Source organism: Bombina bombina, chromosome 4 (genome assembly GCF_027579735.1).
Source record: "Bombina bombina isolate aBomBom1 chromosome 4, aBomBom1.pri, whole genome shotgun sequence".
Taxonomy (NCBI): Eukaryota; Metazoa; Chordata; class Amphibia; order Anura; family Bombinatoridae; genus Bombina; species Bombina bombina.
The window spans coordinates 618,320,627-618,344,668 of NC_069502.1; the positions used below are offsets into that span (position 1 = coordinate 618,320,627).

General features: G+C 37.8%; 1 protein-coding gene across 1 annotated transcript in view; it reads right to left on the reverse strand.

Moving 5' to 3' along the window:
• The window catches only part of UST (uronyl 2-sulfotransferase), a 735,125-nt gene that overhangs the window by 10,129 nt on the left and 700,954 nt on the right, over window positions 1-24,042 (reverse strand). Inside the window, exon 6 of the mRNA XM_053710638.1 lies at window positions 960-1,057. Coding sequence (XP_053566613.1) covers window positions 960-1,057 — 98 coding nt within the window. The remainder of the gene's footprint in view (window positions 1-959; window positions 1,058-24,042) is intronic.

Here is a 24,042-nt window from a genome sequence, read left to right on the forward strand (position 1 = left end):
TGAAGCATTTCCGCATGTCAGTTAAAGAAGTTGTCTAACCCTCTTAGTCTAAAGCAGTGGTCTCAAAGTACTGGCCCTGGGACCATTTGCGGCCCTTAAAATAGTTTATTCTGGCCCTTCCTTGTTTATTAGGTAACTATAAATGTGGCCCCATCAATATTCTTAAGTTTTAAGAGGTGTAACAAGTTGATGTTCCATATAGGCATTCACAAGATAAATATACAGACAAACATGCATTGTTCAGTGTAAACTCCCATTATGCACTGCTTGGATAAATGTCACTTTTTATTCAGTTCCAGAATGATCATGGTATTCACAAGATAAATATACATTGTGTATGTCTATTGTGGACTGCAGATCCTACCATGCACTACTACTTGGGTAATGTCACTTCCAGTTTCTAGTATATCTAGTTCCAAATCACTCGCTCTGTTCAAATGGCCCCCATGGGAGAAGAACACTTAGCCAGTGGCCACTGGATACAGTAAGTTTTGATACCCCTGGTCTAAAGGCTCATTTTACAAGGGCAGTTTCCATTTCTTTGGCATGTGATGCAGATACCTTCTGCAAACATAGTGGTATGAAGTTTGCATCATTTGTTTGTGTAGTGCTACAAACTGGATTCATGTATTGACAGAAGTCACATTCTATAAAATTTTCTTTAGGGAATGTTAAAATAAAATATTATTAATATATGAGAATTAAAGCAAAATTCTGATAACAGCAAATGTTATTAAGGTCAAAGGGTACACACAAAAAAGAAAAAAAATTAAGAAATTATACTTATTTAATATTTTTAATATTAAAGAATTTATCACTGAATTAAAATCTATCTGATTTTCTTTATGGTTATTAATGCCAATAAACATTTTTAACATTTTAAATTTCATATTTATTCATACAAATAAATACATTCTACGCTTTATGAATTATACATAATCATAAACGTATATATTCACCTGCATTTAGGATGCTGACCACAAAAATATGGTATGATGTAAAATAATCTTGGATTTGAACACTCTGCATAGTTTTCAAGAATACATTCATTAATATCCTGAAACAGAATGAGAAACATGGTTAAAATATAGTCTATGCTCTTCATTTAGCCAAACTGAACATGTTTCTTTTTTAATTACTAATGGGATGTTCACCTCCTGGTCAGCAGGAGGAGGCAAAGAGCACCACAGCAGAGCTGTTAAATAGCTCCTCCCTTCCCTCCCACTCCAGTCATTCTCTTTGCCTACGTTAGTGATAGGAAGAGGTAAAGTCAGGTGTTAGTATAATATTTTTCAATCAAGAGTTTATTATTTTTAAAGTAGTGCAAGATTGTGCTACTTTGTCCTGGGGTGTAGCCGTAGTCCATATCAGTCTCTTCAGTAGAGGCTTGGTGGCTTTAGGGCAATGGGAACTTGTGGGACATAATTCTCACTGTGCCTCCCATATTTCTTGCTGCCCTATCTCCTTAAGTCTGAGGTATTCAGTGACTCAGCATTTTGTTTTCCTCAGGACGATGTGAGGGAGAGGACCTCTCAAGCCTGAGAGCTGCCTTACTGCCAGGTAAAAGTCAAGGTAAGTGCTATGTTTTTTTCTGGGGCACAAGGAGACTCAGATAAATAGTTAGCACACTTTATTCATAAGGGGCTCTATAGGGATAGTAGCTCTTTATGTGGGACCATTTAAATCTTTCCTGAAGGGAAAGTAATTGGGCAGTAATTATTGAGCAGGCACTGGGGCTGGAGTTATGCTGTTTTAAAAATTTTTTTGATGGCTCTGGTGGTTTTTCACTTTTGTGAGTTTTACTTCATTCGTGTCTTTACTTTTATGTAGGTTACGCCCACGATGGGCGGGGCTTCCGGGGTTCACGCACATTTCATAGCGCTTCAGTTAGGGAGCTGTGTTATAGTGCAACATCAAGAAGCTAATCAGAGCTGGGCTAGAGTCGAATGTTTAAGTTATTATGCGCTGCTAGTGCAGGGTCGGTGTTCCTTTCTCCTGTCAGCGCATCGTTATTGATTCTAAGAAGGATCGTCTGAGAAAAGTCTAAGGGTCAGGTAGGAGCACTTCAGCTGAGCGCTGAGGTGCAGAAGGTTGTGTTTTGCATTTAACGTGAATCTGCAGTAGAATAAAAAAACAAAAAAGTAGAAAAAACGTTTATTATTTAAAGAGACAGTAATGTTTTTTTTATATTTGATATTTACAAATACTTTTTAAAGTTTTTAGTTGTTATTTGTCAAATTTTGAACAACCATGGACCAGGGGGACTTGCAAGATGTCACCTGCGCTTTATGTTTTGACGCCAGTGTGGAACCACCAAGCCCTTTCTGTCCTTCATGTATTCAAAGGACTTTAAGTTATAGGGAAAAAAAAATTTCAGAGCCAATTTCTTCTAAGGCAGCCATTGTCCAAGAATCTAATGATGATGGTCAATATATGCCGCAGCTTTCTCCCGAAGCATCCCAAAATTTACTGCCCGCACAAGCAGTGCCCTGCACTTCTGCTATATCTCCTGCTGGAGTTACTTTAAAGGACATTGCTTCTCTCACGTCTTCTACAATTTCTGATGCATTGTCTGATTTCCCACTGTTGCAGGGAAACATAAGAGGAAATCCAGACATTCAGTAGATTCTGATGCAATTGTTGCAGTTTCAGAGGTACCCTCCCAAGGTCGTGAAGAGGAGGGTACTGTTGTTTCATCTGAGGGTGAAATCTCAGATTCAGAAGGTTCATTGCCTCTGATTGACTCAGAGGTTGTAACCTTTAGGTTTACGTTAGAACACCTCCGTCTGCTACTCAGGGAGGTTTTGGTTACTTTAGATGACTGTGATTCCACGGTTGTGGTTGCCCCTGTGAAGTCTAGTAATTTAAACAGATATTTTGAAGTTCCTTCTTACTCAGATGTATTTCCGGTTCCAAAGCGAGCTTCGGAGATCATTACTAAGGAGTGGGAGAGACCAGGCATTTCCTTTTCTCCCTCCCCTATTTTTAAGAAGATGTTTCCCATAGCTGACTCTTTCAAGGAGGCTTGGCAAACAGTTCCTAAGGTGGAAGGAGCTATTTCCACCTTAGCCAAGAGAACTACTATTCCCATAGAGGATAGTTGTGCTTTCAAAGACCCTATGGACAAGAAGTTAGAAGGTTTACTTAAAAAGCTTTACATTCACCAGGACCTGCAATTACAGCCTACGGCGTGCATTGCTACAGTCACTAGTGCTGCAGCTTATTGGTTTGATGCTTTGTCCGAGTCTCTCAGGACTGAGACTTCTTTGGAGGAGATCCAAGATAGGATAAAAACTCTGAAGTTAGCTAATGCTTTTATTACGGACACTTCCCTTCAGATTATTAAATTGGCAGCTAAAAGTTTGGGTTTCTCTGTCCTAGCCCGCAGAGCCTTATGTTTAAAACCTTGGTCTGCTGACGTATCATCCAAGTCTAAGCTTCTAGCGATTCCTTACAAGGGGAAGCCCTTGTTTGGACCTGGCCTGACGGAAATTATCTCTGATATTACGGGAGGTAAGGGTCAGCTCCTTCCTCAGGATAAGAGAAACAAACAAAAGGGACAACAGAGTAATTTTCGTTCCTTTCGAAATTTCAAGGGAAATTCTTCCTCTTCCTCCTTTAAGCAGGAGCAATCTAAGCCTACATGGAGACCCAACCAGTCTTGGAACAAGGGTAAACAATCCAAGAAGCCTGCTATTGAATCCAAAACAGCATGAAGGGCATGCCCCCGATCTGGGTCCAGATCTGGTAGGGGGCAGACTTTCTTTCTTGGTTCAGGCTTGGTTTTGGGACGTTCAGGATCCATGGGAATAAAAATAGTGTCTCAGGGATACAAATTGGAGTTCAAAAGTTTTCCTCCCAGAGGCAGGTTTCTTCTTTCGAGATTATCTGCAGACCAGATAAAAAGAGAGGCGTTCTTACATTGTGTATTAGACCTCCAATCTGTTCGTGGTTCCCAAAAAGGAGGGAACCTTCAGACCAATTTTAGATCTAAAGGGTCTAAACAAATTTCTCAGGGTTCCATCATTCAAGATGGAAACTATGCGTTCCATTCTTCCTTTAATCCAGGAGGGTCAATTCATGACAACTGTGGATTTAAGGACGCGTATCTACATGTCCCTATTCACAGGGATCATCACAGGTTCCTAAGATTTGCCTTCCAGGACAAACACTTCCAGTTCATGGCTCTTCCTTTCGACCTGGCCACCGCTCCCAGAATTTTCACAAAGGTTCTGGGGTCTCTGTTGGCAGTACTTCGGTCACGGGGCATTGGGGTGGCACCTTATCTGGACAACATTCTAGTCCAGGCGCCATCTTTTCATCAAGCAAGATCCCACACCAACTTAGTGTTATCTTTCCTGAGAAAGAGTTCCCTAGTTCCAGTCACAAGAGTCACTTTCTTGGGAACCATAATAGACTCCTTATCCATGAGGATTTTTCTGACAGAAGTCAGGAAATCAAAGATTATTCATACTTGTCTAGTTCTTCAGTCCACTCCTCGGCCGTCTGTGACTCAGTGCATGGAGTTAATCAGGCTGATAGTGGCGGCGATGCACATCATCCCGTTTGCTCGTTTCCATCTCAGACCTCTGCAGTTAAACATGCTCAGGCAATGGAATGGAGATTTTGCAGACTTGTCTCCTCGAATAATTCTGGAGCAGGAGACAAGGGATTTTCTTCAATGGTGGTTGTCTCCGGATCATCTCTCCCAGGGGACCTGCTTTCACAGACCATCTTGGGTGATTGTGACCACAGATGCCAGCCTTCTGGGGTGGGGAGCAGTCTGGGGATCCCTAAGGACTCAGGGAGTTTGGACACACTCAGAGTCTGCTCTCCCCATAAACATTCTGGAACTGAGAGCGATCTACAATGCTCTTCTGGCCTGGCCTCAGTTAGCCACGTTCCAGTTTATCAGGTTCCAGTCGGACAACATAACTTCAGTGGCTTACATCAATCATCAAGGAGGAACGAGGAGTTCCTTAGCAATGGAGGTATCCAAGATAATTCAGTGGGCAGAGGCCCAATCTTGCTGTCTGTCGGGGATCCACATCCCAGGGGTGGACAACTGGGAGACGGACTTCCTGAGCAGGCAGTCATTTCATCCGGGGGAGTTGGAACTCCATCCGGAAGTGTTCTCCAACTTGGTTCTCAAGTGGGGTCAGCCGGAGTTGGATCTCATGGCATCTCGTCAGAATGCCAAGCTCCCGAGTTATGGGTTGAGGTCCAGGGACCCCCGGGCGGCACTGATAGATGCTTTGGTGGTCTCTTGGTCCTTCAGTCTAGCTTATCTTTTTCCTCCATTTGCTCTTCTTCCTTGGGTAATTGCTCGAATCAAACAGGAGAGAGCTTCGGTGATTCTCATAGCACCGGCCTGTCCTTGCAGGATTTTGTTTGTGGATTTGGTGGAGATGGCATCTCTGCCACCTTGGAGACTCCTGTTGAGGAAGGACCTTCTGATCCAGGGGCCCTTTCTTCACCCAAATCTGGTTTCTCTGAAGCTGACTGCTTGGAGATTGAACGCTTAATTTTATATAAGCGGGGGTTTTCTGATTCTGTCATAGAGACCATGATTCAGGCTCGTAAACCTGTAACTAGAAAGATTTACCATAAGATTTGGTGTAAATACCTTTATTGGTGTGAATCCAAGGGCTACTCATGGAGTAGAGTTAGGATTCCTTGGATTTTGTCTTTCTCCAAGAAGGTTTGGAGAAGGGTTTATCGGCGAGTTCCCTAAAGGGTCAAATCTCAGCCTTATCTTTTTTGTTACACAAACGTCTGGCGGATGTACCAGATGTACAATCATTTTGTCAGGCATTGGTTAGGATCAGGCCTGTGTTCAAACCAGTTACTCCTCCATGGAGTCTTAATTTAGTTCTCAAAGTTCTTCAAGGGGCTCCGTTTGAGCCTATGCATTCCTTAGATATTAAGTTGTTATCTTGGAAAGTTTTATTTCTTGTTGCTATTTCTTCAGCTCGTAGAGTGTCAGAGCTCTCGGCATTACAGTTTGAATCTCCTTACCTTATTTTCCATTCAGATAAGGTAGTTTTACGTACTAAATTGGGATTTCTTCCTAAGGTTGTTTCTGTTCGGAACATTAATCAGGAGATTGTTGTTCCTTCTTTGTGTCCTAATCCTTCTTCTCAGAAGGAACGACTTCTACACAATTTAGACGTGGTCCGTGCTTTAAAGTTTTACCTACAAGTGACTAAGGACTTTCATCAGTCTTCTTCTTTGTTTGTGATTTTCTCAGGAAAACGTAAGGGACAGAGAGCTACGGCTAATTCTCTTTCTTTTTGGCTGAAGAGTATCATACGTTTTGCTTATGAGACTGCTGGACAGCAACCTCCCGAGAGGGTTACGGCTCATTCTACGAGGGCTGTTGCTTCCTCATGGGCATTCAAAAATGAAGCTTCGGTGGAACAGATTTGCAGGGCTGCAACTTGGTCCTCTCTTCACACTTTTTCAAAATTTTACAAATTTGACACTTTATTTCTTTTTTGACACAAGTCCACGGCCCGCCCTGTTCTTGTAGACAGGTTTTTGGTTATTATAAACTTCAGACACCTCTGCACCTTGGCTTTTCCTTTCTCTTCTTAACTTCGGTCGAATGACTGGAGTGGGAGGGAAGGGAGGAGCTATTTAACAGCTCTGCTGTGGTGCTCTTTGCCTCCTCCTGCTGACCAGGAGATGAATATCCCATTAGTAATTAAGATGATCCGTGGACTCATTGTGTCAAAAAAGAAATACATTTATTAGGTAAGCATACATTTTCTTTTTATGCCTGAAAAGTACATAAGGTCATATTGGAAGATGAGGATATATATCTTACTTTCTCTCTCTCTTTGCTTTTCTCATATATGCATTTCTCTTTTAGATGACTGAATTCAAATTGCTTTTCATCTGTAACTGATGTCACTCAGGTAATGTTTTATGTTTCCTTTATCCTTTCATATTCTCTATTTTATAACTTTTGTCTTCTCTATTGACAATCCATAGCGGTTATGGAACCCTTCAACCATTTGGAATAGACAGGGTGATCACATGATGACTATGGTGCTCTGACAAAATGCAGACGGACATTTCGCCGATGGACAGAATGCCGAAGCATGTTCCGAGTTCAGCCTCGGGCAGATACGCTCCGGAGTGTTTTGTTCTAATCAGAGCCTTGGGCGCCACAACCACCTCTGGGAACCTAACCACGTCTTGTAATTCTCTGTCTATGAAATTATCTATCTATCAAATCTATCTATTTATATATCTATCTATTGAATCCATCTATCAAATTTACCTATCTATCTATTGCATCTATTTATCTATCTAATCTATCTATCTATCTATCTATCTATCTATCTATCTATCAAATCTATCTATCTACCTATCTCGTGGCCGGACTGTTATCTGACAGCCACTTGTGTGTTGGATTATTATCCATCAGCCAAATGTCTGTCTGCCAAATGTCTGTCGGACAAATGTCCGTCGGCTAACAGTCCGGCCACAGATGACTATAGTGTCATTAAACCCCTCATTTAAAAAAAGAAACAAAAAAAAAAAACTGTTTTTTTTCAAATGAAGTGTCTTGTATGAATTCCGATGTGATTCTGCAGTTGCCCAAGAAAAACCTAACCTAAAAACCTTGTTAGATTTTCATGGTTGCTTGCACACACCACCAAAAGCTCTGATCATATGTATCACTAATTTCATATTTTGCTTTTAGAAAAAAGGGTCTCTCTTTTATTATAAGGAGAAAATTGTGCATGGCAGAAGAGTTGCAGGCACTTTCAGATATATTCTGTATACAGTCATCTTGATCACTATTTAACATATCTATTATTTAGCACAATTTTCAGTTTTCTTTTTCTAAATTAATCAGGCTGTGCTTTAGCTGATCAGTAGCACTTTAGTAATCTTTAAACTGAATAGAAAATAGAAATCAACAAAAGAAAAAACACAAAAAAGACCTAACACTTACAGAAATTTGTTTTTGTTCAATCACTTTTGCTAAGTGCTATACATTGTAATTGTATTTATGCAATGAACATGTGTTCTTATATGAGGAATATGTGACTGTAATATCACTATGTATCAGTTTATTGCTTACAATGCTACAAAACTGTGCACTTACTGCACTGTCACTGTCTTGTTTCACTGTACATTGTATACATTTAAATCATATTCAGCTAGATTACGAGTTTTGCATTATTAGTGAAAAAGCAGCCTAATGCTTCATAACGGTGCTTTTCCCCTAACGCTGCTATTACAAGTCTTGTAGGTATAGGTGTACCGCAACCTTTTTGGCTGTCACGTAACGTCAGTACCGCACTTTAAAAAAAGTCCTTTTTCAATGGGACTCCCATAGCGCCGGTATTACGAGTTTGCCTGGGAGGCCAAAAAGCAATTGGTACACCCTTCACTGACAAGATCCGCACCGCCATCTAAAGTCAGTAGTTATGAGTTTTACGTTACAAAGCTGCACCGTAAAACTCATAACTAAAGTGTTAAAAAGTACACTAACACCACTAAACCTACCTATTAACCCTTAAACCGAGGCCCTCCCGCATTGCAAATACTAAAATAAAATTATTAACCCCTAATATGCCACTCCAGACATCGCTGCAATGATTTTTTTAATTAACCCCCTATTCCACCGCTCCCCAACATCGTCACCACTATAATAAACCTATTAACCCCTAAACCTCTGACCTCCCACATCACTAACTCTACATAAATATATTAACCCCTAATCCTAACCCTAACGTAACCCTAAATATAACCCTAACCCTAACGTAACTCTAAGCCTAACACCCTCTAACTTAAATATAATTAAAATAAATCTAAATAAACCTTACAATTAACTAAATAATTCCTATTTAAAACTAAATACAAACTTACCTGTAAAAAAAAAAAAAAAAACTAAGCTAGCTACAATATAACGAAGTTATCATAAATAAAAATGAATTACTCCTAATCTAATAGACCTATCAAAATAAAAAAGCCCCCCAAAATAAGAAAGATCAGCTATTTTACCTGTAATAAAAAATACAAACACCCCCCAACACCCACCCAACCAAACCCCCCAAATAAAAACCTATCTAAATAAACCTAAGCTAAATATTGCCCTGAAAAGGGCATTTGGATGGGCATTGTCCTTAAAAGGGCATTTAGCTCTTTTACATTGCCCAAAACCCTAACCTCAAAAAAAAAAACACCCAAAAAAACCCTAACCCCTGATGATCCAATCAGACAATAGGATTGAGCTCTCATTCTATTGGCTGATAAAATTACGATTTAATGCCCCTTAACAACACAATTTTTTCCTTTGTATTTATGTGTGAATTGTTCAATTATTTGTTTTGTATGATTTTTAAATTACGATTTTCATTGTGCACTTTTGTAATGTATGTATCTCATTCCCATATGAAAATGCAGTATATGCCCCTTAACGTGACACCCTGTTTTCAAGGTAAAAGTGGCTTTATATAAATCCACCAAGGAAATAGAAGGACTGGTGATCATTCTTAAAGGGACATTAAACCCAAACATCTTATTTTATGGTTCAGATAGAGCATACCTATGTAAACAACCTTCCAATGTACTTCTATTATCAATTGTGCTTCATTCTCTGAGAATCATTTCTTGAAGCAATGCACTACTGGGAACTAGCTGAGCACATTGGTAAGCCAATCACAAGAGGCATATATATGCAGCCACCAATTAGTAGTTAGCTCCCAGCTCCTGAGCCTATCTAGGTATGCTTTTTAACAAAGGATACCAAGAGAATGAACCAAATTAGATAAAATAAGCACATTGGAAAGTTATATAAATGTGTGTGCTCTGTATAAATCATGAAATAAAAATTTGTGGGTTGTTCTTTTGATCATCATTCCTAGATTTAGATCATCTTTTGATATAAACATGTTTTAAATGATATATTTTACTAATATTTAACTCTTCTTTGATAAATAATTGTGTTTCCCAAACATAAATGTACCAGTAGCTACAATTAATGCATTTCTTACAAATGACCACTAGAGGTCAGAAGATTAATACAACATGTTTACTTTTACTTTTTAAACTTTATCTTTTACACAGAAAATATATAGAACTTAAAACAGAGAGGAACAAAAAGGGAATATATAAAACAATGCATGCAATTGTATTTAATTTATTTTATATGTATTTGTTATGGTACAAATATATATATATAACAAAATGACAAGCTACCCGTATATGTTGTCTTTACATTTATTATGAATCTAGTATTTTATCATTTTCTTCTGCTTATTACTAAAAAGAAAACAAGACATTCCACAAACTTCCTGTTTGACTTGTAACCTCTAATGTTTTATGTGTCATTCAAATTGATTTTGAGAAAATGCCCTGGATTGAAGTGTGTAATAAGCAGGTTCAGCACCAGACGGTAGAAAATGTTTAATCTCAGATATCTAAAGGAAATGAAATATGGTTCTACTGTGACAGAAGCTGAGACCACAGCACCTGTGCACATTCCTGCCTATAACTGTGGGTCAGATCTGCGGTATTATGACCATATGGCAGTGAATAAGGTATAAAAATGGAAAAGTCAAGCCAGGGATAGGGTTGCCAGCCAGCCAGCTTGTATTTTTGTTTTTTTTAACATTTTAAGGTTCTGGTCAATGTAGATAAAGAATAAATAGAGAAATAAAGGCCCAGAGATTAAAATAAGCAAAAGATATAGGCATCTATTTATCAAGCCGTCAACTTACTTGCATTCAACGGCACCAATACGCTCGTCTAACATCGCTGCGGCGGACCTGAATACGTTCTCCAAAATTATCAAAAAAGCTGTCAAAAAGCTGCGCACCAAGTACGGTGTGATGAGCAGCGGACTGTTGTCATCGATCTCGCGGCTCTTCGGCTTTTTTACAGCTTTCTTGGTACCCTGTCACTAAACACCCACACTATACTATACTGTTTTACCCCCTATACCGCCGCTCCCGGACCCCGCCGCAACTCTAATAAATGTATTAACCCCTAAACCGCCGCTCACGGACCCCGCCGCAACTAAATAAAGTGTTTAACCCCTAAACCGCCGCTAATGGACCCCGCCGCAACTAAATACAGTGTTTAACCCCTAAACCGCCGCTCACGTAGCCCACCGCCACCTACATTATACTTATTAACCCCCTAATCTGCCGCCCCCTACACCGCCGCCACCTACATTATATTTATTAACCCCTAATCTGCCCCCCCTACACCGCCGCCACCTACATTATACTTATTAAGCCCTAATCTGCCGCCCCCTACACCGCCGCCACCTACATTATATTTATTAACTACTAATCTGCCCCCCCTACACCGCCGCCACCTACATTATACTTATTAAGCCCTAATCTGCCGCCCCCTACACCGCCGCAACCTACATTATATTTATTAACCCCTAATCTGCCCCCCCCTACACCGCCGCCACCTACCTACATTTATTAACCCCTAACCCTAAATCTAACCCTAATAACCCCTAACTTAAATATAATTTAAATAAATCTAAATAAATATTACTATCATTAAATAAATTATTCCTATTTAAAACTAAATACTTACCTGTAAAATAAAACCTAAGATAGCTACAATATAACTAATAGTTACATTGTAGCTATCTTAGGATTTATTTTTATTTTACAGGCAACTTTGTATTTATTTAAACTAGGTAAAATAGTTATTAAATAGTTATTAACTATTTAATAACTTCCTAGTTAAAATAAATACAACTATACCAGTAAAATAAAACCTAACCTAAGTTACAATTACACATAACACTACACTATAATTAAATAAATTCCCTAAACTCAATACAATTAAAAAAATTAAATAAAATTATCTGAAGTACAACCCCCCCCCCACTAAATTACAGAAAATAAAAAACAAATTACAAGATTTTTAAACTAATTACACCTAATCTAATCCCTTTAACAAAATAAAAAAGCCCCCCAAAATAAAAAAAAAGCCCTACCCTACAATAAATTACAAATAGACCTTAAAGGGGCCTTTTGCTGGGCATTGTCCCAAAGTAATCAGCTCTTTTACCTGTAAAAATAAATTACAACCCCCCAACATTAAAACCCACCACCCACGCAACCAACCCTACTCTAAAACCCACCCAATCCCCCCTTAAAAAAACACTAACCCTTTGAAGATCACCCTACCTTGAGAAGTATTCACCCAACCGGGCCGAAGTCCTCAACGAAGCCGGCAGAAGTGGTCCTCCAGATGGGTAGAAGTGGTCCTCCAGACAGGCAGAAGTGGTCCTCCAGACGGGCAGAAGTCTTCATCCAGACGGCATCTTCTATCTTCATCCATCCGGCGTGGAGCGGCTCCATCTTCAAGACATCCGACGCAGAGCATCCTCTTCATCCGGAGTCTTCTTCAACAATGATGGTTCCTTTAAGTGACGTCATCCAAGATGGTGTCCCTTCAATTTCGATTGGCTGATAGGATTCAGGATCAGCCAATCGGAATTAAGGTAGGAAAAATCCTATTGGCTGATGCAATCAGCCAATAGGATTGAGCTCGCATTCTATTGGCTTTTCCAATCAGCCAATAGAATGCAAGCTCAATCCTATTGGCTGATAGGATCAGCCAAAAGGATTGAACTTCAATCCTATTGGCTGATTGCATCAGCCAATAGGATTTTTCCTACCTTAATTCCGATTGGCTGATAGGATTCTATCAGCCAATCGGAAATTGAAGGGACGCCATCTTGGATGACGTCACTTAAAGGAACCGTCATTGTTGAAGAAGACGTCGTCAGAAGAGGATGCTCTGCGTCAAATGTCTTGAAGATGGAGCCGCTCCGCACCGGATGGATGAAGATAGAAGAAGCAGTCTGTATGAAGACTTCTGCCCATCTGGAGGACCACTTCTGCCTGTCTGGAGGACCACTTCTGCCCATCTGGAGGACCACTTCTGCCGGCTTCATTGAGGACTTCGGCCTGGTTGGGTGAAGACTTCTCAAGGTAGGGTGTTCTTCAAGGGGTTAGTGTTAGGTTTTTTTAAGGGGGGATTGGTGGGTAGGGTTGGTTGTGTGGGTTGTGTGGGTGGTGGGTTTTAATGTTGGGGGGGTTGCAAATTATTTTTACAGGTAAAAGAGCCGATTACTTTGGGGCAATGCCCCGCAAAGGCCCTTTTAAGGGCTATTTGCAATTTAGTGTAGGGTAGGGCTTTTTTTTATTTTGGAGGGGCTTTTTTATTTTGTTAGGGGGATTAGATTAGGTGTAATTAGTTTAAAAATCTTGTAATTTGTTTTTTATTTTCTGTAATTTAGTGGGGGGGTTTTTGTACTTTAGATAATTTTATTTAATTGTATTTATTTTAGGGAATTCATTTAATTATAGTGTAGTGTTAGGTGTAATGTAACTTAGGTTAGGTTTTATTTTACAGGTATATTTGTATTTATTTTAACTAGGAAGTTATTAAATAGTTAATAACTATTTAATAACTATTGTACCTAGTTAAAATAAATACAAAGTTGCCTGTAAAATAAAAATAAACCCTAAGATAGCTACAATGTAACTATTAGTTATATTGTAGCTATCTTAGGGTTTATTTTATAGGTAAGTATTTAGTTTTAAATAGGAATAATTTATTTAATGATAGGAATATTTATTTAGATTTATTTAAATTATATTTAAGTTAGTGGGTGTTAGGGTTAGACTTAGGTTTAGGGGTTAATAAATTTAATATAGTGGCGGCGGTGTAGGGGGTGGCAGATTAGGGGTTGATAAGTATAATGTGGTGGTGGTGGCAGTGTAGGGGCAGCAGATTAGGGGTTAATAAGTATAAAACAAGGTCCAAGGTCCAGTTTTTTCTACATATTTAGCTAACGACTTCCATACACACCTTTATCCCTTTTGCAGATTAAGCGCCTAATCTCCATAACTTTTTCACAGTTAATAAGTATAATGTAGGTGGTGGCGGGGTCCGGGAGCGGCGGTTTAGGGGTTAATAAGTTTATTTAGTTGCGGCGGGATCGGAGAACGGCAGGATAGGGGTTAATAAGTTTATTTAGTTGCGGCGGGGTCAGAGAGCGGCGGGATAGGGGTTAATAACTTTTATTTAGGTGGCGGCGGAGTAGGGACGGCAGATTAGGGGTTAATAAATATAATGTAGGTGGCGGCGGTGTAGGGGGGGCAGATTAGGGGTGTTTAGACTCGGGGTACATGTTAAGGTGTTAGGTGTAAACGTTCCCATAGGAATCAATGGGATATCGGGCAGCAGCTAACATAAGCTCTCGCTGCTTTCAGACTCCCATTGATTCCAATGGCATCCGCGCCTCCAGGGCGGCAGATTGAAAACCAGGTACGCTGGACAGGAATAGTGGCGAGCGTACCTGGTAGAAATTTGATAACTAGCAAAAGTAGTCAGATTGTGCCTAACTTGCATTTGGAACATCTGTAATAACGTAAGCATCGATCTGTGTCGGACTGAGTCTGGCGGATCGTATGTTACATCATAAATTTCTACTTTTGCCGGTCTGTAGGGTTTGATAACTAAGGAGAATCAGGCTCGCCACAAATACGCTACGGAATTCCAGCATATTTGCAGTTGACGGCTTGATAAATAGATGCCATAGTGCCAAAGTAAAAGTAAAACAGGACATCAACATGACATCTTTATTATTGATAATGACTGCTTAATGTCTTTCAATGCATGCTTTTTCCACTGTTCAATCATGGGCGTCTGGAGGGGGAGCAAAGGGGGCAATTGTCCCCTCCTGTAAATTTACCCGTAAAGGGACAGTAAAGTCAAAATAAAGCTTTCATGATTTGGATAGGGCATGTCATTTTAAACAACTTTCTAATTTACTTTTATCATCAAATTTGCTTTGTTCTCTTGGTATTCTTAGTTGAATGCAAAACCTACGTAGGCTCATATGCTAATTTCTAAGTCCTTGAAGTCCTTCTCTTATCTGAATGCATTTGAGAGTTTTTTCACAGCTAGAGGGTATTAGTTCATGTGTATTATATAAATAATAGCTCATGCACGTGGAGTTATTTAGGAATCAGCACTAATTGCCTGAAATGCAAGTCTGTCAAAAGATCTGAGATAAGGAGGCAGTCTGCAGAGGCTTAGATACAAGGTAATTACAGAGGTAAAAAGTATATTTCTATAACAGTGTTGGTTATGCAAAACTGGGGAATGGTAAATAAAGGGATTATCTATCTTTTTAAACAATAACATTTTTGGTGTTTACTATCCCTTTAAGTAAAATGCAAGGCACACATTTGCTGAAGAGAGTGGCAAGGTTTACAGATGCACTTCTTCCTACAGTGTCTTTAAAGGGACAGTAGAATAACATACCAGTCAAGACAATGTTCTAAAAACAAATAAATATCATTTTTTTACTGCAATTATTTTTCAATAGCTAAAATACACCCAACATTTGCCTTATTTGGAGGAGCCAATCTGGGCTTTAGTCCACAGACAACACGGCTAGCCACTGCCAAAAAGTTATTAAAAAATGCATTGTTTTACGGTTGTTATCTGATACACCCAATTAGAGATACATACTGTATGTAGCATGGTTAGCCTTGATAAGTCAGTAGGTACATTTCAAGTTCTGAGAATTAAACATTGCTCAATTTTCAAAGCTAAATTACACAAAAGGGGGCAAAATAAACAATGAAAGTATATTACAAAGTTGTTTCAATACTATTATTATATAACAATATCAAGGTGTTTGCTGTCCCTTTTTAGTGACAGCAGCACATAACTTTCATTTTCAGTGCACTTATTAAATAATTCCCCTGCAGAACCTAACTGTACAGATTGCAGCAGGGGTTGGGTTTGCAGCATTAAGAGATCAGCGCATGGCATGAGAGGTAGCTGCGTTCATTTCAGCTGAAATACCTGTTTGTTGAAAGCCCATTGCAAAAGGCAACAGCTACGCACAACGACAGGTAGATTGTTACTCTGACCCCTCACTTTAACTTCCTGCTTCAGATCTGTTCTTCATAGGAATCCCCTTGATGACACTAGCTGCATTGAGTAGATAAAGGGTCAGAAGCACCTTTTTAAAATAATCTGTAAATAAAAAACAATCAGCTAGACTACGAGTTTTGCGTTATGAGTGAAAAAGCATAGTTATGGCTCTTTTTCACTACCGCTGGTATTACGGGTGTTGTAGGTATAACTGTACCGCACACCTTTCTGGCCGTCACGCAACGTAAGTACCACACTTTTTAAAAAGTCCTTTTTCAATGGGACTTCCACAGCGCCGGTATTACGAGTTTGCCTGGCAAGCCAAAAAGTGAGCGGTACAGCCTAAAACTACAAGATCTGTACCGCCATCTAAAGTCAGTAGTTATGAGCTTTACGTTACAAAGCTGTACCATAAAACTCATAACTAAACTGTCACAAAGTACACTAAACACCCATAAACTCTTCACTTGTTTAAATTTCCAAAAAAAGATTTGTGTCGTGGATTGTATTCCAAGGTCTATATGCCAAGTTCCTGCTTTGGCGTTATTTACCGGTCATTTACATTTCACAAGGAGCTGATAGTGTGTACACCGGTGAAGACCGGTAAATAACGCCAAAGCAGGAACTTGGCATATAGACCTTGGAATACAATCCACGACACAAATCTTTTTTTGGAAATTTAAACAAGTGATTAAGCAGAACGGAATCCTAGGATCATTTATCCTGAGGGGTTAGCCGTTGTGAAGCTAATCACAAAGATTGAGACCAACACGACTGATTAAAGGAAAAGAAAGATAACCCTGGCAGCATCTACAATATAAGCCCAGCATCTGAAGGTGAGCAATATTATAAGATAAAACTGTCACCACATCACAGTCTAAGGAAAGAGACTATCTAAACGACACATTTGGATATTAAGGCATCTTTTGATACACATGTAACAAGGAATTCTTATTACAACTGTTACAAAGTCACCACGTTTATAGGAATCAAGTTCGATACATTTTTCTGGGAATCAATACATTACAATTCGTGTCTACTAAAGACTTATGCCCTATCTAATATCTACGGTATAACACTCAAAAACCAGTCCCTTATGTTTCCTTTGATGACAAATCTGCCAATGAACTTTTAAATCCATTTTTTAACTGACATATTATTGAGAACTTAACGGGAACCTTCAGTGTACGGCTGGGACCGTATGAAGAGGATGCTCCGTGCCAGATGTCTTGAAGATGGACCCGCTCCGCGACGGAAGGATGAAGATAGAAGATGCCGTCTGGATGAAGACTTCTGCCCGACTGGATGATGACTTCTTGCGCTTGGATAAAGACTTCTCGCGGCTTAGTTGAGGACTTCTTGCCGCTTGGATGAGGACTTTGCAGGCTGGATGAGGATGTATGTCCGGTCTTCCAAAACTGTAAGTGGATCTTCAGGGGTTAGTGTTAGGTTTATTAAGGGTTTATTGGGTGGGTTTTGCTTAGGGTTTGGGCAATGTAAAAGAGCTGAATGCCCTTTTAAGGGCAATGCCCATCCAAATGCCCTTTTCAGGGCAATAAGTAGCTTAGGTTTTTTAGATAGAATTTTATTTGGGGGGTTGGTTGTTTGGGTGGTGGGTTTTACTGTTGGGGGGATGTTTGTATTTTTATTTGCCAGGTAAAAGAGATATCTTTGGGGCAATGCCCTGCAAAAGGCCATCTTAAGGGCTATTGGCAGTTTAGTTTAGGCTAGGGGTTTTATTATTTTGAGGGGCTTTTTATTTTGATAAGGCTATTAGATTAGGAGTAATTAGTTTAAATATTTGATAATTTCTTTTTTATTTTGTGTAATTTAGTGTTTATTTTTTTTGTAATTTAGTTAATTGTATTTGATTAATATAATTTATGTAATGTTAGGTTTTACTGTAAAGAAAAGGGTTAGGTGTGTCTATCAGACTGTTGTGTGGGGAAAACAGTATTGCCAACCTCAGTAGTTGCTAATTCTCACAGATTAGCAACAAAAGCTAGACAGTTAATTGTTCTAATATGTTACCGTATCACTTGAATAAAGTGCATAGAAGACCATGTATAACAAACTTATAACATATAATATAAAAAACTTATACCATATCATATAAACATGGATTTATATGAGCGCTGGAGAGTTCTAATGTCTAATTCAGGATAAACAACTAAATATAATAAAAATAGTGAAAGTACACCGGTGTACAACAATCAATTATAGTGAATTGTCTTTAAAAAAGTATAATTTGACACATCTGGCTCTAAAATGAATAGTAAAAATATGCACAAAAAAAAAAGGAAAAATGAAAAAAGAAAAATGATCTGGTTTAAAAATGAGTTCAGAATAGGGCACTTAATATCCCAGTAGTAACACTTTCCAATTTTGTTTCCAAATAGTTTTTTAGATGATTATGTTGCAAATAAATATATTTAAATACAGAGTGTCCCTTTAAACTGTTTGCAGAGATTGCTTTCTTGCAATTGTGTTTATCTCCACTTGAAATCTTAAAATATAAATGTGGCTTAATATAGTCCTTTAAAACAATTCTCCCCTTGAATAGTGTGAAGGTAATCCGTGGGTATTAAGTACAAATAATTGTTGGTTTATTCTTACCCTGCTTCTCTGGACTTACTTGAATGCTGACTGCATCCCAAGACTCTTACCGGACAAGGCGGGTGTTCAAAAATAATCGATCCGTTCGTTGGTTACTTTACTTTTCCCCTGCTCGACCGGGCTCACCCTGATAGTGGCGGCGTCCTTGGACTCTTACCAGATGTGGCGGGTTTTCTTTCTAGCAACCAATCTTGGTATGGGAATCTTCTTTTTTCTAGTGTATACAAATACCACCTTTCGATGTTGTCTTTTCTAGAACATATTAGCTGATCTCCTAATGCCTAATGTGAGTTTTTTTACTCACAAAATAGGCAGTCTTGTTTCTCATAAGTATATAAACAGTTTCCTGTTAACCCATTGTTGCCTTTTTTCAAAGGAAAAGATTTTTTGTTAAATTCAAGGTGCTTATTTTTCCAAATGGTGTTTTCGGATCACTCTGTTTTTTCATAGGGGTCAAATAGAACTAATAAATTATATCCATTTCATACTTTTATTGCTTTTGTGATATTCTGTCACTTTTCCAATACTTTAATGTTCAAGTTATTATTGATTTCATTGAGCCTGTGTCTAATGATAGTGAGCCAATATGTGTCAAATTAAATCCTTAAAACTACATTATTTCTAAAATTGTTTAACAAATGTCATTATTATCAAATAGAATTTATGAATCATTCTCTCATATTCTAATATTGTGTGGATAGAGATAGTTTATTAAAGAAAAATAATAAAAATAAAGACAAAGGAGATTTGAATCCTAACTTGGAGATTCCAATTATTACAACATACTCAGCACAATATAAACTATTTCAAAAGGTAATAAAAAGACATTGGCATCTCCTACTGAAAGATCCCTTATTAGGCCAGACGCTAAACAAATACCCTAGATTTATTTATAAAAAGGCAAAAAATGTGAAGTCTATATTAGCTCCAAGAGAAGTAAAAAGTAACAACAATAAGAAAATGTTTAATAGAGGAATTTTAGGTCAAAAAGGAAAAAAAATTGTAAAAAAAAAGATGTACAGATACCAACGTAATATATTTAATTAAATGAGACTGTAACATGAAATATTTTGGTCAAACTAGCAGAAACGTAAGAGACCACATAAGAGAACATCTACTGGCAATATAACACCAGAGAGAAGACACAGCCTTATATAAACATTTTAAAAACAAACACCTAGGTAAATTAGAGACATTTACATTCTGGTGTATTAGAACAATAATCAAAGATGGAAGAAGAGGTAATATTGAAAAGAAACTTTTAAAACAAGAAGCAGAATTCATCTATAATTTTGGTACTCTTTCCCCTAATGGTCTTAATAGTGAATTAGATTTGATTTTTTTAATATAAATTCTTGTAGTATTAATATCTAGACAAATCATACTTTTTGAAGTTCTGTATATTAAGTACATACGTCTCTATTCCCAGTAACTGATACATCATATTACTAATGTTTATCCTTATACTATCACTATCTCTATCACTATCTCTATAATGTCTAAAGAAACAATACCCCTAGAAACAACTAAAGTGCATATCATTTGTACACATGGATACAAGCACAACATTTTATATTAAAATGTTTATTCTATATTACCAGAAATTAAAATATATTATTGAAATTATAGAATAAGACTAATGAATGTATCAATTAGGCTAACTTTATTGTTGTAACAATATTAGAATATGAGAAAATGATTCATAAATTCTATTTGATAATAATGACATTTGATAAACAATTTTAGAAATAATGTAGTTTTAAGGATTTAATTTGACACATATTGGCTCACTATCATTAGACACAGGCTCAATAAAATCAATAATAACTTGAACATTAAAGTATTGGAAAAGTGGCAGAATATCACAAAAGCAATAAAAGTATGAAATGGATATAATTTAATAGTTCTATTAGACCCCTATGAAAAGACAAACAGAGTGGCTCTATATCCGAAAACACCATTTGGAAAAATAAGCACCTTGAATTTAACAAAAAATCTTTTCCTTTGAAAAAAGGCAACAGTGGGTTAACAGGAAACTAGTATTCTTGACAAAGGCTCACACCATATCCACAGAGCCGAAACACGTAGAAGAGAACTAGCTCCAGCACACTACTCCGAACTAACTGGACAGTTAGCGTGACCGTTAACACTCCCAAGACCACCTATTTTGTGAGTAAAAAAACTCGCATTAGGCGTTAGGAGATCAGCTAATATGTTCTAGAAAAGACAACATCGAAAGGTGGTATTTGTATACACTAGAAAAAAGAAGATTCCCATACCAACATTGGTTGCTAGAAAGAAAACCCGCCACATCCGGTAAGAGTCCAAGGACGCCGCCACTATCAGGGCGAGCCCGGTCGAGCAGGGGAAAAGCAAAGTAACCAACGAACGAATCGATTATTTTTGAACACCCGCCTTGTCCGGTAAGAGTCTTGGGATGCAGTCAGCATTCAAGTAAGTCCAGAGAAGCAGGGTAAGAATAAACCAACGATTATTTGTACTTAATACCCACAGATTACCTTCACACTATTCAAGGGGAGAATTGTTTTAAAGGACTATATTAAGCCACGTTTATATTTTAAGATTTCAAGTGGAGATAAACACAATTGCAAGAAAGCAATCTCTGCAAACAGTTTAAAGGGACACTCTGTATTTAAATATATTTGTTTGCAACATAGTCATCTAAAAAACTATTTGGAAACAAAATTGGAAAGTGTTACTAATGAGATATTAAGTGCCCTATTCTGAACTCGTTTTTAAACCAGATCATTTTTTCTTTTTTCATTTTTCCTTTTTTTTTTTGCATATTTTTGCTATTCATTTTAGAGCCAGATGTGTCAAATTATACTTTTTTAAAGACAATTCACTATACTTGATTGTTGTACACCGGTGTACTTTCACTATTTTTATTATATTTAGTTGTTTATCCTGAATTAGACATTAGAACTCTCCAGCGCTCAACGGAATACTTTTCCGTAATTTAATAAATACATATTTATATGATATGGTATAAGTTTTTTATATTATATGTTATAAGTTTGTTATACATGGTCTTCTATGCACTTTATTCAAGTGACACGGTAACATATTAGAACAATTAGGTCACTAACATCTAGAGTATATTTGATCCCTTTATTCATTATTGAAAGCAGATAGCCGTAGGCGCCACCTTCTCAAATTTCTCTAACTGTCTAGGTTTTACTGTAAGGCAGGTTAGGTTTTATTTTACAGGTAAATTTGTATTTATTTTCACTAGGTAGTTAGTAAATAGTTAATAACTATTTAATAAGTAATCTACCTAGTTAAAATAAATAAATACTTACCTGTGAAATAAAAATAGAACATAAGCTAGATACACTATATTAGTTATATTGTAGCTAGCTTAGGTTTTATTTTACAGCTAAGTATTTATTTAGTTTTAAATAGGAATAATTTAGGTATTAATTGTAATTTTTATTTGGAATTATTTAAATTATGTTAAAGTTAGTGGGTTGTTAGGGTTATGTTAGGGTTAGACTTAGGGTTAGGTTTAGGGGTTAATAACTTTAGTATAATGGCGGCGACATTGGGGGCAGCAGATTAGGGGTTAATAAGTGTAGTTAGGTGGCTTCGATTTTGAGGGCAGCAGATTAGGGGTTAATAACAGTAATGTAGGGGGCAGCAGATTAGGGGTGTTTAGACTCAGGGTTTATGTTAGGGTGTTTTTCAATGGGGCTGTGTTACAGAGCTTTACGCTCCATGATTGCAGGTGTTAGGCTTTTTTTTAGCCGGCTCTCCCCATTGTTGTCTATGGGGAAATCGTGCACGAGCACATAACAGCAGCTCAAAGCAGCGCTAGTATTTGTGTGCGGTATTGAGCTCAACGCTGCCATATCGCCCGCAAATGCCGGCTTTTTTTAAACTCATAATACCATGCCTAAGAATTACACCCCTCACCACACCCACAATTCAGTTTTACAAACTTTGCCTCCTATGGAGGTGGTGAAGTAAGTTTGTGCTAAGATTTCTACGTTGATATGCGCTTCTCAGTATTTTTGAAGCCCGATTCCTCTCAGAGTACAGTCAGAGGGATGTGAAGGGAGTATCACCTATTGAATGCAATGGTTTTCCTCATGGGGATCTATTTCATAGGTTCTCTGTTATCGGTCGTAGAGATTCATCTTCTACCTCCCTTTTTAGATCGACGATAGACTCTCATATTCCATTACCTCTACTGATAACCGTTTCAGTACTGGTTTGGCTATCTGCTATATGTGGATGGGTGTCTTTTGGTAAGTATGTTTTCATTACTTAAGACACTCTCAGCTATGGTTTGGCACTTTATGCATTTATATAAAGTTCTAAATATATGTATTGTACTTATATTTGCCATGATTCAAGTTTTCAGTATATTTCCTTTTGCAGACTGTCAGTTTCATATCTGGGAAATGCTTTTTTAATGAAAATGTATTTCTTACCTGGGGTATAGTCTCTTTTTCAAATCGACTGTCTATTAAATTCGCGGACAGAATTAGGCTCGCAAGGGCACAAAATGCCAGAGTTTATTGCGTAATTTTTGGCGCAAGATTTTTTGGCGCGAAGTTACGTTCGTTGACGCAAACACATCATTTCCGGCGTCTTAGTTGATGCCGAGTCCTTCACAAGGTTGCGTCATCTATGGCGCGAGTGTGTAGTTTTCGGACGTTTTTGGTGCCAAAAAATATTTTTCTGTTTGTTGTGCGTCATACTTGGTGCCAAATATTTTCATTATTTAAGACCCCATTCCTATTTGCCTCTTGCCATTTCTATGTCAGAAGGCTATGCTGTTTGCATTGTTTTCCCATTCCTGAAACTGCCATATAGGACATTGATAATTTTGCTTTATATGTTGGTTTTTTTCTCTTAAATTTGCAAGATGTCTCAATCTGATCTTGTCTCAGAATTCACTGTTGGATACCTGCTGCCTGATAACAGTTCTACCAAAGCTAAGTGCATTTGTTGTAAACTTGTGGAGATTATACCTCCAGCTGTGGTTTGTAATAGTTGTCATGATAAACTTTACATGCAGAAAATGTATCCATCAGTAGTAGTTCATTACCTGTTGCAGTTCCCTCAACATCTAATGCACAAGATATACCTGTAAATTTCAAATAATTTATTTCTGATTCTATTCAGAAGGCTTTGTCTGCCATTCTGCCTTCTAATAAACATAAAAGTTCTTTTAAAACTTCTCATAGAGTTGATGAAATTTCAAATGACCGGCAACATACTGATTTATCCTTCTCTGATGAGGATCTATCTGATTCAGAAAATCCTGCCTCAGATATTGACACTGACAAATCCTCTTATTTATTTAAAATTGAGTATATTCATTCTTTGTTAAAAGAAGTGTTGATTCCATTAGACATGAAGGAAACTAGTCCTCTTGATATTAAATCTAGTAAACATTTAAATTCTCTTTATAAACCTCCTGTGGTTACTCCAGAGGTTTTT